Genomic DNA, 16,977 nt, shown 5'->3' on the forward strand with positions numbered 1-16,977 from the left:
TTAGACCAGTGACAACGCTTTTCATTAGGGAAACCGTTCCAATTGCCACAGAGAAAAAAGTTACGAAAACCCTTTTTGCTTATCTCCGTTAACAAGTAAATTCTTTTCCCCATTCTAATATAATATTATTACTATATTTTTTTAATATTTGAATTTAGTTCATAATTATTATCTGTATTAGTTTCAATAATTTAATGTTAGCTGATAGAAAGCACTTAAATGGTGATTGAATCTAATCATTTTATCTTTCAGCATATAATTACTATTTTTAAAATACTAGTTAATGCACTGTTGTCTAATTCTTTATTATGAATAAAATAATTTTTATGGGCACTCAGAAATTTCCGTCCTTTTGTACGGTATTTTTCATGAAAATAATAAAATAAAAACTTAGTGATTTGACAAAAATTGATGATAATTTCTTTGAAAACAAGTTTCAGTTGCACTGCAGAGTGATTAGATGAACCCTGAGTTAAGAAAATTCTTAAAGTTTGAAATTTCTATTATCATTTAAAATACATTTGATTTGAATTATGAATCAAGTTTTCAAGTTTAATACCTTCTAAAGTTATTATTATTATTACTTTTTTTTTTAATGAACTTCAACATGTAATAATGATCGATTATGTTAATCAAGAAAAAGAAATTTTAAAAACTCGTAAGTATAATTGACTTCTTGTAATTAAATAAAAACATGCTTCATCAAGTTCCTTCGTTTATGTTTGTCCTCTAACGTTTATTTATTATGTTAATATATCATTTATACCGGCGTTACAGTTACAATAGATGTTTGTTTCCATCCAATTTTAAATTTGGCATAGCCTGCTGTGAGATGATTAAATAGATACACGCTAGGTATGATAGAGTAGGGAGTAGTGAGGGCAGAAGAGAAATGCAGTGGGGTCGGGTTGTGAAGGAATTCCAAAGCGTGAAACCAGAGTCCCTGGTGGGAAATATTCCCTCTAGGAGGGAATAATTCCCTCCTTATCAGGATAGGCCGGAGAAACTTCTACCTTTCGAATGAAATAACCGTTAACTTCTGTGAAATTCCAACATTTTCTTAGATACTGGAAGAATTGAGAGTAATTTTTTTTTTCAATAAAAGAATTTCATATCTTATGTTCTAATAAGAATTTATGATAAAATAAATTGGGATTTAGAAATCTTCGGAGTGGGAAATTTATGCCCTTAAAACTAATTTTATGATAGAATAGAATACAACAGAAAAAAAATTTAATACAGGACAAAAGTATTTATTATGTTAATTTGTGTAACACCGTAATCTGAACTATAATATGGCACATGAACTGTATAAAACATTTAATAAGAATTGCCGAATTTTTTTAAATAGCCTTACTGAAATATTTATATCACTTATCATATTATCGGAAAACCTGCATTTATAGGTTTTAAATTCATCAAAAAAATAATATAAATAATAAATTTTATTAAAAAGCTTACATACTCCATACCAAACCACATACAATGTGTTAGATGTGAAAAATTTGGATTATGCATTTTTTATTTATTAGATCTATTTTATCTATCTGTTTGCTAACTATGGTAAAAAGTTTCAAAAATAAATACAAAGAAAGTAACAATATTTTTCTTTAAATTAAAAACTAAATACTTTTAATCATCTTTCCAGTAGGATAATGCCATTAATTTAAAGTTAAACGTGGATTAATTTTTCGATTTGGTGCCATTATCAAACGCAATTTTCATATACAGTAAAACATAATATAGATAAATACGGTAAAAATATATATAAAAGCAAATAAAACATGAAATAAGAAATAGTCTTATTAAACATACTTTGAGTATGATTCATTTCAAGGTGAGTTAGTTTTCATGACTCACAGAGAAAAAAGACCTATAAGATAAAAGTGTGAAAGTTAAATTTTTTATAGTTACCGATATTTTTTTTGTGTGTTGAAAATGATTTTATCAGTTTAACATTAAATTTATGAATACATACCCAAGTGTTCGGTCTTGCATGGAAAATATTTCAATATCTACACCTTATATGCAAGTGTCAACTTCCATACAATTGTTATCAGTATTTTTTTTTTTAATCTTGAGTTGAACCTTCTGGTCACACGTGTGTTATTTAATTGCCCTCTACATTATCTAACTTTGAATTGCATCGGTTCGTCATTTCAATAACGATACAATTTATTTACAATATATACATAAAATGTAGATTTTTGATATTTGTGTAGTCATTTTCTTCTTTTTAACTATTATGATAACCATTTTTTAACATTGAATAATCCAATTTTTTGTTAATTTAATTAAAATATTTATATTAATTGATTAAAAAACATGAGTAGCTGTAATTAAAGAATCGATAGCACCTATTTTCATACCATTATACCAATCCATAGAAAGTATTTTCTATTCACAATGCCGTAAAACATTGATGTAATTTCCTGGATTCAAATAAAAAAATAATACGGCTGTCCTCGGTAAGAAGATATGAAAAAGAACAACAATTCGAATAAATTACTTTCGTTCTTACTCGACCGAATTTATATTGGTGATAGAGATTTTTCTCTTGATGGAAGAGATTCTTATTTAAAATTTGAATTCATGGCTGTATCAGATTCTTATTAATACAATGTCAGTTATTTCTACATTTGATATGCATGGATATTATATATATAATACTACGCCTCCCTAGTGAAAACCAAACATTTACTCAAATACGATATAAATTTAGACGAGTAAAACAGAAAGGGAGACTACATATTGTTGTCCTAATCAAATAATTTTAAATTAGAAAATAGATGACAGGTTTTTTTAATTTGGGAATTTACCTATCTATGAAAAAAAAATTCCCGTCTTCAATTCGAGGTCACCCTTTGGGCCAGGACACTTGGCATTTGTCACTTGACTCCGACCCTGCTGAAGAAATGAGTACCCATATATAAATATGGAAGTTGAACTATTTTTTAGTTCTCCAAAATATTTTTGGATCTTGATTGACGCATTTCCGATTTTCCTGTAATTATCTACCTTTCTCAAGTTGGGAGTTGCAATTGCGCATATTCTTTCTTTATTTATGGATTTATTATTCACCAATCTATCCATAGATGAGGTTAGTTTGAACTCAATACTTGACTGTTTCTTTTAACTAGTCTCACCAACGAAATGCAGCAGCCCTTTCCAGTCGTTCGATGGAATGTGGATGCTGAGGAGAGGTATGTTGGACAAGCGTGTGGATAACTGTGGAGAGGTAAGCAAGGTGTAAACAAAAACCCGAGGCCTTAGGCGCAGACAATGGCATGGTATTGATGGTAACCAGAGCAGAGGTACGGGGAGCTAGCTGACGTCATAATAAGGGCACAGAGCACGTGACCTTCCTGAGGAATTCCAACCAGCCAAGGTCACACCCCCCTCCAACCACAACCACACCGGCCACAACCAAACAACGGGCTTCGTCCTCACCGTTCTTCCCTTATGATGACACATCTTGTCGAGTTTCAGTCTTCCATATCATTTACCTAAGTATATGATACTCAATTCGGGCACGCTTGGTATGTAATCTGGCAAAGGAATCACAGGGTTCCTTACATGGAACCAGATGAAAATAATACCCCAAAACAAGGATGAAGCAATGTATGGGATGTCATGATAGATTAAATTATCCAAAACTTCAAAAATGCCAGTATACTTTCAAGTTCTTTCTGCACAGATAGAACTAAGTTCCTTAGGATCAAAAGAAGATGAATAACAAAAACATTTGGAATGCATAACTGTTAAAGAACTATGTACAACCAATGATTAGCATTCCTCTGCTTAGCTACTAGGAGTTTTAAACTATTTTTTTGTGTATTTTGAACTCTCGGAAAACAATAAAAGAAATCACAAACGTTCAATACAGCATAGGACAACTAATAATAATCTACTGACTATCTCTGGAGCTATTACGCAACCAATTAAGATAATAAAAGTCATTATAAAATTTATAATTAAAATATGGGATATATGACCTTATGCTCTCAAAACCCATGTCTATACCACATAATGGAAACCCATCAAATATTACTCTACAAGAGACTATCTGGTTTCTCAACTCATCGATTCTTCTTTAACAATCCAAACTAACTCTATATTAGTATATAAATCATGACCACATTTTTAAATTTTGACTAAGAAGCTTACGGTGCCTCAATATATGGCTGCCATTGGCTTAAAAAATCAGACTTGAACTACTGCTGTAATACACATTTATATTTTACGATCGATTAAGAAAGCGATTAAATAAAATATTTAATGATCATTTCAAGAATGTATGACATTGTTTAGTAGTTGCAATTGTTATTTACAGTTATTTTGAAATGATCTAATGAGAATTAAGGACAATGCAATGAATCAAACAATGATGAATAGATATTCATTCTATTTTGACAATCTATTGTATCCATGGAGATAATTGAATACATGGACATCCTAATCAATCACTACATATCAGACTCAACTTTTACTGCTCCTGGTTGAACTAGAATTACTTTTGATTCCTGTCAAATTCTCTCTAACCAATTAGCATCTTAGAAATGGTTTAAGGGTGTCTTGACTTTACTGTTGTGAAAAAGATAACAAAGCTAATTTAATAATCATTAAAATATTAAAACTTACCGAATAATAATGTTTGAATCAACAGAGATTACAACTTTTATTGTATTTGAATTTCTTAATTTATTAAAACTGTATAATTGAACCCACATTTCAGTAAGGAACCAACTTATATATATACTTCTTATATCTGAATATAAGTTTATTTATTATTTAGTATATAGTTTTTTTTGTTGTTTTTTTTAATTTGTTATATAAGCTTTCTCGACAATTTTTTATTTTGTATTGGACATATTCTACAGTAAAGTAGACTGGTGTAAATATTTAACTACTCTAATAGCTTTGGGGTAGTCTGAAGAACAGCTTCAGTAAAGAAAATAACCTCAACCTACAGTGCTATCTTTACAATATATCTATCTCAAAATAAAATCAAAAACATTTTTATTTGTCCGATATGCAACTATTAAACCAAAGCAGTGACTATTATACAGAGCCTTGGGTTTTTGTTACAAAATAAAAATATCATCGATACAGCTTATCTAATGCAACTATAAAATCTTCATTGGGTCCGTATTGCATGTGTGTGTTCAATGTTAGTTTTCGTAACTTATCGTCATCTAAATTATTCTTATATTTTTGTTGTAGGGATTGGACAGCAATGGAAAACCACTGTTGGAATTGTACTTCCAAGTACAGTTTTATGTTGAAAGCCCCCTTCTACTCCAGTAAGTTGAATAAAAAAAAAGTAATTTTTAATGTGAAATTTAACCCTCTAAAAACTTTCTTTTTCTTTTTAGAGATGAAGTCTCACTGGAACACTATTACTGTCAACTTCAAAATAACGTATTGGAAAGAGGCATGCTACATCCTTCCTCTTCTCAGCAGGCCCTGTTTATTTTGGCAGGGCTTGCTCTCCAAGCCGAACTCGGGGAAACCCATGACAACCAATGCTATTCAAAACCCCATAACTATCTTCCTCAACAGGTTAGTTCAACAAGCTATTTAATGAATAAAACTGCTGAACTTCAATGTTATTATTATTTTCAATTAAAAAAATAAATAAAATAATGTACTTATATTATTGGTTACTAATAATGTTTTTCTGTTTTAGTTGGTTGAATCATGCGGTGAGAGCCGGCTTACACAAACTTTGGCTTCACTTCATAGAGCAAACAGCGGGTTGAGCAAATCTCTAGCCCGGCAACAATACATCAGAGAAGCTAGTTCCCTCGAAACATCTCCTATACCTCACAATTCTCATGTTTACAGGCTAAGAACATCAAAACAAGAACCACAACCTGGTTCTGTACTTCTCGCTATTTGTACTCGGGGTGTTGAAATATATCAGGTAAGAAATATTTTTAATCTTCAGAATTTTAGATATAAAAATAAGATAGTATTTTATTAAATATTTCATTATTTTTAATAAATAAACATGTTCAGACCTTAACTATTCAAATTCAATTTATTTGTTCTAGGAAAGTTCACAAAAACCAATTAATGGAAAGTTTCTTTGGAATGATATAGGCAAACTTTGTTTTGATGTAAGTATAAAATACTTATAAAATTATTGACCTTATTCTACTTTGTAATTCATTTTTTGATAACACTTGTTTTCTATTTATTAGAGGAAAAAATTTGAAATCCGTGGAGTCAATTCTGCATTTGGAGAAAAATTTTGTTACTATACAAGCAGTGATGAAAAAAGTAAACATTTATTAGCACTGTGCAAAGTAACTCACCAATACAGCATGGCAATGCAACCAAAACTTGCACAAATCAGGGGACGAGAAGAAAGTGGTAATACATTTTTATCAATTAGAAAATAATTTTTTTAAAAAATAAATATTAATTTTAAGTACATCAACTGTAATTTGTCTTAATTATTTAAAGTCATATAATGATGTATAATTGGCATTGGTGTAATAAATAGTTGTCATAAAAACTTTAATTTGTATACTTAAAAAAGGTTTCATGGGAGGTATTTTAATTTTTTTAGATATATCTTAGTATATCTAAGTACGATATATTTTTTGGATCACCAGAGATAAGCACATAACCCAGTATTACGCCGAGCTGAAGTGGCTCTATCCATCCTTTTGGTGCCAGTATTTCCTAGCTTCCTTTCTATTCCAAGTAATGCTCAACGCCCCTCCTATATCCTAGAAAACATGCAATTCAAATTATCTGTCCAATCCCGTACTATGAGGTCCCATTTATCTGACATCTACCCTCCACCTCACCGAACTGCTATGTTTGATAAATCATTTTTTAATCTAGCTGCATATCTCTGAAACTCCATTCCCCCAACATATATGTCATGTACTAACCCTTCCCTCATTTAAATCACTTCTATTTCACTACCTTTTACTTCACCAATCTAATCCACTATAATAATAGTACAGATATTTTTTAATTACCTTTTCGTTTTTGTTTTTTATTTAGTCAGTTAGTTTTTAATTAATTAATTTTTTTCTTCTCTGTATATAAGTTATAATTAAGTGTGGCCACATTGTTTTTTGGCCAATAATTGTTATTATACAATTAAAATTATCTTTGCAATTATTCTAAACGGACCTAGTCCCAGAATAATAAACTGTTTTTCATTTATCTTAAGAACATAATTTTGAATAAAAAAAACAAATTGTATTATCAAAGCATTTAATGCCATTGAAATGATGTATTGTATAAACAAATAATAACTAATCTACTGATAATATTAAAATTCGGAATAGTCGGTACGGATAAGTTATTTTTTTCTTTTCATTTTAATTAACTACTGTTGAAAGAAAAATATTGAAAATAGCTATTCATATATGTTCTTAAATTTTGATTATTTTTCTAAAAAAAAATTTAAGAGATAATTATGATTAACATAGATAGGAATAATTGTACTTAACAATGAAATTACTAACTATTTTTCTATAAATTTTATCCTAAACCACAGAGAAGATTTTCAGTATAATAAATATTATAATTATTTTACAAAATCTGAAAATATTAAATCACGGCAGGCCAGACTTATTTTTAACTCAAGAATCATCTGACGTTATTATGTTAAAATCTCTCTTGCCTGAGTATTTCCTCATGTAATTATAATCAAGTATCAAAATTGCTAAAATGATCAATATTTATATTTCATAATTTATTCATTTTTGAACAGAGAGAAAGCAATACCGTGAGTGGCCAGTAGAAATTGGAAAATATACCACAAGGTATGGTGGAACTGGGGAGCAAAGAATATCTGTTATTTCATCTACATCTTCAACAACAACGTCTGGAATCGTCTCTGACAGAGTACATAGTCTGGATGAGAGTGAAGGTAAAATACTAGAAAAGCTTTTAAATTGATTCAATTATTTGTAATTCTTCGCTAAAATTAATTATTAATTAAATTATTACTAATCTTGTGCCAACTTTATTATTGTGTATCTTCATCTAATTGAAACAAATAAATCAAACCAGTTTCTTAGATAATTTTTGCTGTTGCCTGAAAAGAATCTGTTTTGAAAAGTAAGAAAATAGTCTTGCTATAGAATTGATAACTAAGTATAGCAATGGACCATTACGAACATATATTAAGATATCGTTAAATTGACAAAAGTAGTTCAGTATTATAGTTTGATACAGTCAAGTTTATTTAATTTAGTACAAAAATACCTATGCACATCTATTAAATGAGCAAAAATGATGTAGCCACAGTTTTATTACATTCAGTGAACACCTAGTATCGTAGTTATATTTAAATTTAAATGGACTAAAAATAATTTTAAAAATGAAAAAAAAAAAAGCCAATATTTTTTAAAGCCTAAATCACACGAAGGCCTTTAGAATTTTATGAAGTATGATCATTATAAAAATTAAAAACAATTCTGATACTTAAATAATATGCTAACGACTCTTTAACGTAGCATTTTCAGTTTTTAACATCACTCAATCATACTCAGTAATTATTATTATTTATCATCAATAACAATACAGTTAGCATAGAATTAAACATATAAGAAATATTTTTACTGTAACTTATAGAAAAATATATGTCACGTTGAAGTTATCACGTATAATTGTTCATGCAAACAGAACTAATTATTTGTGTTTCTACACAAGAGTTAATGATAATTTAAGTCTTACCTCAAGCTGTGATTGCTTTGCAGATGATTTGGAATTGGAGATCATGATCAATTCACCACCTGCTCCATCAGTAGAGTCCTTAGCATTGGCGCATCTTTGTGAAAGTGCTCAAACAACACCTAGTCCTCAGCCTAACTATGATCTAAAACAAGGTAAATACAACAGAATCATATTATTCTAATAGGATTTTTTGTTTTGTATGATTTCTAAAATATTCAATAATTTATGTTTATTTGTATACTTGAATTAGCTTCTAAGTTATGACATCTAAAAATATATGAATATATTTCAAATGTATTTATTTTTCAGGAGCAGACTGCGTTGATGGTCATAAAATAAGTCCTGTTGCAATGACACCAGCAACTACAGATGGCTCTCAGTGCTCAAGTTCCGCTTCAACTATTGTTGTCCAACAACAGCAACACTCTCCAGAAACAATAAGTAATGTAAGTGTTGCATAAAAATATTTATAGTAGGAATAAGTAGTGAAAAATGTCTGTACCAAAATAGATATGTTAATAACTTCTTATATTTGGGCCGCCCATAGCTCAGTGGTTAAGACACAGTCTTACCAATTTTATGTCTATTGGCGGTGCCGGTTCGAATCCAGCCTGGGACGTTGACTTTTTTTATTGAGTGGCGGTCCCACGAAATGAAGAACTTTGACCCCCAACCATGGTTAGGCAGTGCAGGACTCCAATGGGAGTCTTGGCCGAAAAAAAAAACCAAAAACTTCTTATATTTATCCATACAAGAAAATAAAATTAGTTCATTCTCAGTTCACATTTTACAATCACTCTGATCCCAGTGATTTGCCACCATTTGTATTCCTTAAAAAAACTGTTTTTAACTCTCTTTCTCTTCATTTCTTTTTCCAGATATATTATCAAACCTCTTATGTCCTTTCTGAAATTGTCCTAAATTAATTCATAAAACCAATGTGGTTTTATTGGCATTTCAATAAGTTGTTGTTTTGGAATGTAATAAATCCTTTACTCAGAAGATATATTTGCAGGAAAGATGAACAATATTATGATTACCAATTCCTTTTGGATTATAACTGTTTTTTTTAAATTTATTTTTTTTATTTCATATAAAGCAACACAGTAAAATATTTGTGATAATTCATATTCATATCACTCACTATATTATAATGATTATAATAATTTTTAATTTATGGATGTTCAATTTAAAATTATTAATTTTGAATTTCTCATTTCAGAATACTATGGTTATACGATGTGAAAGTGTAACATCAAGCTTAGAACTAGGTTATAGTCATACTGCTCAGCATTCTGGATTATCTGGGAGTGCAGAGCTCGACTACTCAGTACAATCAAATCATTGCACCACCAGCTCAGGAGTATTCACTCTTGATGAAGCATCTGACAACCATACTGTTTTAGAGACGGTTGCAAGCAGTAGCGGCATTGGTCTTGAATCTCATGGTAAAAAAATTTTAATTGCATTAATAAATTTATAGTAAAATAGAATTTAATCTTTGTTCATTGATCCATGATATTTGGTATTCATTTAAACATACAATTATAAAAAAAGTATTTAGAAGCCTCTGTTGGAAATTTTTTAGATGAACTATGTTTAATGCATTCAAAACATAATTACTATTCCTATAACTCAAAGACAGAGAATAATAGTAATAATAATGGTTGAAATGATATTAATTACACAAAAATTGAAGAATATTCTTGATTTATTTGTTTTAAACATTTTATCTTTTATAATTCTTGTTTTAAATCTAATAAATTTTCCTATCGTTACAGGGCAGAGGTCACGGTCTGGTTCATTGGTTAGTAATAATGGAAGCTTTCATGGAGACGGCTCAGATCCATCTGATGCAGGAAGAGGAAATCTTCTGACTGCTGAAGAACTATCAAATTTAATTGTGCATCGAAGTCCAAAACCAAGAAGAGGAGTCTATCCTTCGAGAGCAACTGTTAGTTCTACGCTGGACTCTTGTTCAGACTATGTTACACTTCCTCCTCCTCCATTACCTCCACCAAGGCAAAATCTGAATGAAAAAAATTATGTAGTTCTGGAGCAGCCAAAGCAACATTCACCAAATATTTATTATTCACAAAATATGCTCCCTCCAGTAATGGTGCCACCACATTATCAATATATTTCAGATATTGTTCATCCTCTCAACTCTCTCCCATCACCTACTACCGAAGAATCAAATACTCGTTACATCACTTCAAAACAAATTAACGTACTTGCAGCTCATTCAGGATATATGAATTCTAATCCCAATTTCTCAAATGCACGATATGACCCATCTTCAAGGATGAAGTTGAATTCGAACATGATCCCAATTGTAGGAAGCAACAATTACTTGGACGTGAGGCAGTCTTACCTTCAACAATACCACCCGTCACCACCTCATCTAGTTAATAGGCAGCCTCCACCCCCGCCACCAAGACCTAATTTGGCAACTGTTTACACCAGCCAAGTAACCAGATCTCAAATTGAACAGTTCAAGCAGCAGTTATACTCAGATGTCGATTATGTTATGTATCCAATAAAAGACCCAGCTGTTTCTAAACAGGAATATTTGGACTCGAAGATAGCTCTTGGGTATAGACAAACCCCACCTCCACCATACCCAAGTGGTAAAAATATTATGTATAGAAGCACTCCTAATGTAGCTGTTGCCAGTGGATACCTACCTGTTTACAACAAACAACTCGCTCACAATAAATTTGCATCAAATCAAAATCTCTCCGACTACTATGCTCCATCCTTCCTATCTAGTTCTCCATTGTACTCTGCAGCAGCGAGCTATTCTTCATCTTCAACACATAGCCTACGTTTTGACCCTCTCCACCAGCCAATTCCACCAATGACCATGCCAACTTCATTTCACAGAACTCTTTCAGATGATAACATCTTGAACTTTGAGAGACCTGTACTGGAACGTGTGAAATATAGGAGACCACCACCGCCAATACCAACTGATTCTATTGTAAGTTTGTTATTAATAGTTATGTACATTCCTTTTTTTTTTTTATTCATTATAAATTTTGTATATATATAAATATTTAATATGCCAGACAGTCTTTTAAGATCATATTAAAATAGCTAAGTCCTAAAGGCAACAGAAATAGTTTCTACTACACAAGAACAAGCAAACATTGTAAAGCTTTCTAACTATACAGCACCATGCAGAAGTATTGCAAGTATTCGGGTATTCATTGCCATGATTACTAATAACAGCAGTTCTTTATTCATAGCACACCTTTTTTCTTGATTAATAACATTGCAAGTAATCGGATATATTTCAAATATATATCTATGTATAAACATATACTAATATATATATATAGTTCAATATACCTTTCAATAAAGGTTCGAAATATCATAAATAACTTATTATTTGAATTTTAAATATTATTATATCATTGATGGTATAAAGCAGCCTAACAGTTTACATTATTTTTGTCATCTTCTATATATGTATGTATAGTTGACCGTAAAAATTGATATATAGGGAGATGGTCAGGGTTGCGGTCAAAGGAGAAATAAAAATAGTTTACAACTATTTATTTTCCAACGTTTCGCCCCACTTTGCAGGGCTTCATCAGGGCTGTCCAAATAAATAAGTTGAACCTTGAGAGGTTCAACTTATTTATTTGGACAGCCCTGATGAAGCCCTGCAAAGTGGGGCGAAACGTTGGAAAATAAATAGTTGTAAACTATTTTTATTTCTCCTTTGACCGCAACCCTGACCATCTCCCTATATATTTTTGTCATCATTCAACAAAAACATGAACTTCAAATGTGGCCACATATTAATTTGAAAATTCATGTTTCCTTTAGACTTTGCATTCTTAAATGAAACTGTAGGTAACTTAATTAAGTTAAAAATTACATTAATTTTATTTTCAGACTTCCTCACCTCTTGAGGGCACTGCTGGCTTAACTTCTCCTGTTCGGAAGTCACCTCCACGCAGAGACCCTCCCCCAGAAACGCCATTGGACATCAGCTCATTGAGGGAAAAAAGTAAAAATCTTGATCTTCCTTTAATTTCTGCACTATGCAACGATCGTAGTCTTTTGAAGCAAACAAATGCCTTTGTAATGCCACGACACCCAGAAAAAAGTAGGCCTCAGTCCTGGCATGTTGATTCCTCTACATCAACAGCTGATTTAACTGGAAAGAAATCCATTTTTTCAACACTTCTTTCAAAATCAATATCAAATCCTACATCACCCTCTTCTAAGAATTCGAAATTGAAATATCCTGTGTCAGGTTTGTCCACAAATCAAATAGTGAAAGCAAATAGAAAAACGGTCAGTCGGCATAAACATCCAGAAGTTAAAGTTGATCAAGTTAAAGTAACTAGAAGTCAGAGCACTGGTGGATCATCTTCAAAGGATATTCGACAATAAAAGTGTATCCTGTAAAAAAAGAAAAGAAAAATCAGAATTTTAGAAAATTTTAAATCTGTCTGTTTTTGTTTTCTTTGTTATTGTTTATATAAAAAAAGTAAATAAATAAAAATATTTAAGTGAATAAAACATTCCAATGCCTTAACATGTTCAATTAAGATGAAGTTTTGGTATTAAATGCTATTTATCTGAAACATTCTATGAATTGTGATGTAATTTAAGAAGAGCTAATAAGGGTAAAAGACATGCAATCAAATCATTATTATGTTACTTATTTAAAAGATATGCCAAATAGACAACTATAGTCTGTCTAATTCTATTACAAGATATTTTTGTAATCTTAGAACTTTAATTAGATGTTATTTTTAAGATGTATTCTGTTGGTTGAGAAAGTAAAGAATAATAAAAAGCTTAATTGTGTATAATATCATCGAATTAATCCGGCTTGTTTCTTGTAATCAAGAAATTAAGAGATTATACATTCAGTGGACCCAGATTTTTAAAAATAGTTTTGGGAAAATAAAAGTTTGATATAATAAAATGTTATTAAACGTAGTATTGGAATGAATGTTAAACGTGATTATCGATACCGCATGGTATTCGAGTGCGAAATAGGAATATATGTTTTAGAAGTTAGAAAAACATTGTTCATCTCAGGGTGCCATTTAAAATGAATTTTACTTGTTTTGTAATTGATGGATGTTTTTTACTGAAAAATATGATGCAAGAAATCATATATCAAATTTTTGTTTACTTTTTTTCAACTGTATTGTATATTTCATAGTTGTATTAAACACCCATCGATTCAAAATATTATTTTTAGTGTTTATATTCTTGTAGAATTTGTTCATATTAGTTATAGTAATAAAAACAAATTAGTAATAATTGTTATAGTTTCAATTTGACTATAGATGTTATTTTAATATGGATTGTGCAATTTGTATATATATAAGGAACAAAGTATTGCTCAAATTAATTAGATGTAACTGCTCAAATAAATGTTGGCCATTTAATTTTGACTATATAGTATGAAACTTATTAGAATATTATTGTTCCCAATGCTTTATATTTACTGCCTAAGTGCCTAATAAATAATTTGGCCACATTTCAAAACATTATTTATTTGTATAAGTCACCATCAAATGAAATCCTACTCCTTTGAAACAAATAACCGTTTATATTTGTTAATATTTGGACATAAAATTATAAAAGCAGTAATAAATATTAAAAGTGTTGCTATTTTTTTTTCTCTGAGCCAACCCAGTTCTTTTATTTCATTTCAAGTTCTAGTAGTTTTCATAAAACTTGCATGCTTTTCTGACACATTTAGTAAGGAATTAATAACAAGTTGATCAGAAACTCATGTCAGACTTTCTACATGAGAAAAACTCTTTATTACAAAATACTTTTCATTGGAGTAAATCTGTTCACATACTGCTAATTAGATGAACCAGAATATAATATAACGTTTACATTTTAATTTTGAAAGTGACTGAATAATGGTCATAGCATGGAATTTTTTTAATTTTCATCATTGAATTCGCTCCCAGTCAAATGATTTTTGTAATAAAATTGCAGAATTTTAATAGAAAAATTATTTCTAATAGATTTACTAAAGATAAAACAGGTTGATATAGATGAGTTGTATATTTTATGAAAAGCATTTTTAAAACTAGTGGGCCTTAGCACTGGCTTGAGATATTTCAACTAAACCTTATTATTGCAAGACTAGTTTGAAGCACTCTAAGAAATTTTAATTTCATATCAGTAAGTCAATTTTTGTTGTGTCCTGGCTTCTGGAGTACTAAGGAAATAAGAATTAAAAGAACACTGTAAAGGGTGGTTTACATGTTTGGAAATAAACTTATTATAGAAAAACAGAAAATAACACTGAGGATCTTCCTAGGATAGATGATGGAAAATCCTAAATACTTTTACTTAAAAATTAACTAGCAATAAATATAATATATGCAGCAATAAATAGTGGGGAATAGTACTGCATAAGAGAACATGACTGATGCAATTTTGCTTTACAATAAAGCAAGACACTATGTTTTTATTACAACTAAAATTGTTACTGTAAGTTTCAGTTAGACTGAAACATAATACTTTGCCTCTCTCTAACACATTTGCTATACTTAATGTTCTATTCCACCCAAAGAAAAATCAGTTTATCACAGGATTCAAAAAGTAGTTTCCTAGTGACATAAAACTGATTTTTTTAGCTCAACCTACCAATAAAATCCAACATTTAATTATTTGCAATCAACTTTTCTATCAAACACCTGATTAAATTAACCAATGATATTTCTGATCAGAGAATTACTTTGAAAGCTTATAAAGTAAAATCAAAGCTCTACAGACAAACTTGTTTATCCCATAACATATAAATGGATTAATGGTATTTACCCATTAGTAAAATCATTTTACAGCAAATTTGAACATCGAAACTAATATTTTGTGTTCGATAATGTCTGTTTCGGCGGGAAATAAAACTATCCTACTTGTGCCATTATTATAGCTAGCAATAATAATAATTAATAATAATGTTAAAAATAATACAATGAAACTTGGACTGGATTTCCTTACTTAACAGAAGTCTAGTGAATATTCTCTGAAAATAGTCGCAGAAAAATCCTGTTTTCCTTAACATTTTTGGAAAGCTGACCTCTCTAAACAGCGTTTAAAAGAACTTTCGAGTGTAATAACTTCTTTGAATAATATTTCACCACAATTTTCGAAATTTGAAGTAAGTTCTAAAATTTCAAATTCCCAACTTTTTGGTTTTTCAAGTTATTGGAGAGGGGGAGATGATACATGATCTATTCCTCATAACATTATCTCTGGCGATGGTCACTAACTCGAATGACGAAAATTTCCTATATAAATAACGTAATTGGATTTCCTTGTTGATCATCTCGAGTTCAATTGAAAAAAAAACTGAACATGGATACACACCATGAAAAATTCGAATGTCAATAATATAAGCGGCCAAGACGTAATCCAGGATTCAACTAGTTTAATAATCGTCTCAATTAACTCATTGTAAATAATTTAAATTTGTTCATTTAATAATTATGTAATATATTCATAATTTTTTTATTTGAATGAATAAAGACTAAAATGGATTTTTTTTTTTTTTTTGGTCCACCTAAAGCTAGTCTCTTACATCCAATGACTTTTGATGTCCTTTTTACGCTCTGAGACACCACTGGCCTAAATTTAACAATGAGAATCAATCCGAAATGGATTTACTGTTCGAATACTGTGACATACAGGGAGGGGGTTATCTACAGGTAATCAACCTATTCTAATTAGTTTGGAAGAGTTTAGTTTTCATTTCATGGGATCGCCACGAAATGATAGTCAATCCGACCGCAGTTATGAGGTTGCTAAGGGGACACCTCAATTACTACGGCCACTAAAGTAAACACACAGCTAGTGGATCGGATAATTCTATTATTTTGTTATTCACGCAGTGTTATTATTTCATAGTTTCTTTGGTTGTTTAGTGGCGCCAAACTTCGTTGGTCATCAACGCCATTTATATTTTATTTAATTTTGCTAATATTCGTTAAATTTTATTTATTTTTTAATTTGATTATTTTATTTTATTTTATTATTATTTTTTTTTTCCTTCCGATCTAGTTATATTTTTGTCAGTAAATTTTGTGATTTCAAAAACTGAAACACCAATTCCATTGCCTTATCATCGTCTCCAAGGGTTTTTGAGATATCTTGGCTTAGTCCCAACCTATTGAGGTGTGGTGTAAAATATGGGCATCGTTGGAAAACATGGCTTATTGTTAAATTGTTATTGCAATACTGGCAGTTCGGAGGCGTTTCTTTTGAAATAAG

General features: G+C 30.2%; 1 protein-coding gene across 1 annotated transcript in view; it reads left to right on the forward strand.

Annotated features, from left to right (window-relative positions):
* Positions 1 to 14,354, forward strand: part of ex (expanded) — an 89,928-nt gene extending 75,574 nt beyond the window's left edge. Inside the window, exons 5-15 of the mRNA XM_014425875.2 lie at positions 5,224 to 5,303; positions 5,376 to 5,562; positions 5,690 to 5,926; positions 6,057 to 6,122; positions 6,207 to 6,378; positions 7,742 to 7,900; positions 8,733 to 8,861; positions 9,019 to 9,155; positions 9,932 to 10,157; positions 10,491 to 11,692; positions 12,616 to 14,354. Of these exons, the coding sequence (XP_014281361.1) occupies positions 5,224 to 5,303; positions 5,376 to 5,562; positions 5,690 to 5,926; positions 6,057 to 6,122; positions 6,207 to 6,378; positions 7,742 to 7,900; positions 8,733 to 8,861; positions 9,019 to 9,155; positions 9,932 to 10,157; positions 10,491 to 11,692; positions 12,616 to 13,119 (3,099 nt within the window). The 3' untranslated portion in view covers positions 13,120 to 14,354. The remainder of the gene's footprint in view (positions 1 to 5,223; positions 5,304 to 5,375; positions 5,563 to 5,689; positions 5,927 to 6,056; positions 6,123 to 6,206; positions 6,379 to 7,741; positions 7,901 to 8,732; positions 8,862 to 9,018; positions 9,156 to 9,931; positions 10,158 to 10,490; positions 11,693 to 12,615) is intronic.
* The last annotated feature ends 2,623 nt before the right edge of the window (positions 14,355 to 16,977 follow it).

This window comes from Halyomorpha halys, unplaced genomic scaffold, assembly GCF_000696795.3.
Source record: "Halyomorpha halys isolate HHAL.00 unplaced genomic scaffold, Hhal_1.1 Scaffold540.1, whole genome shotgun sequence".
In the NCBI taxonomy this organism is placed as follows: Eukaryota; Metazoa; Arthropoda; class Insecta; order Hemiptera; family Pentatomidae; genus Halyomorpha; species Halyomorpha halys.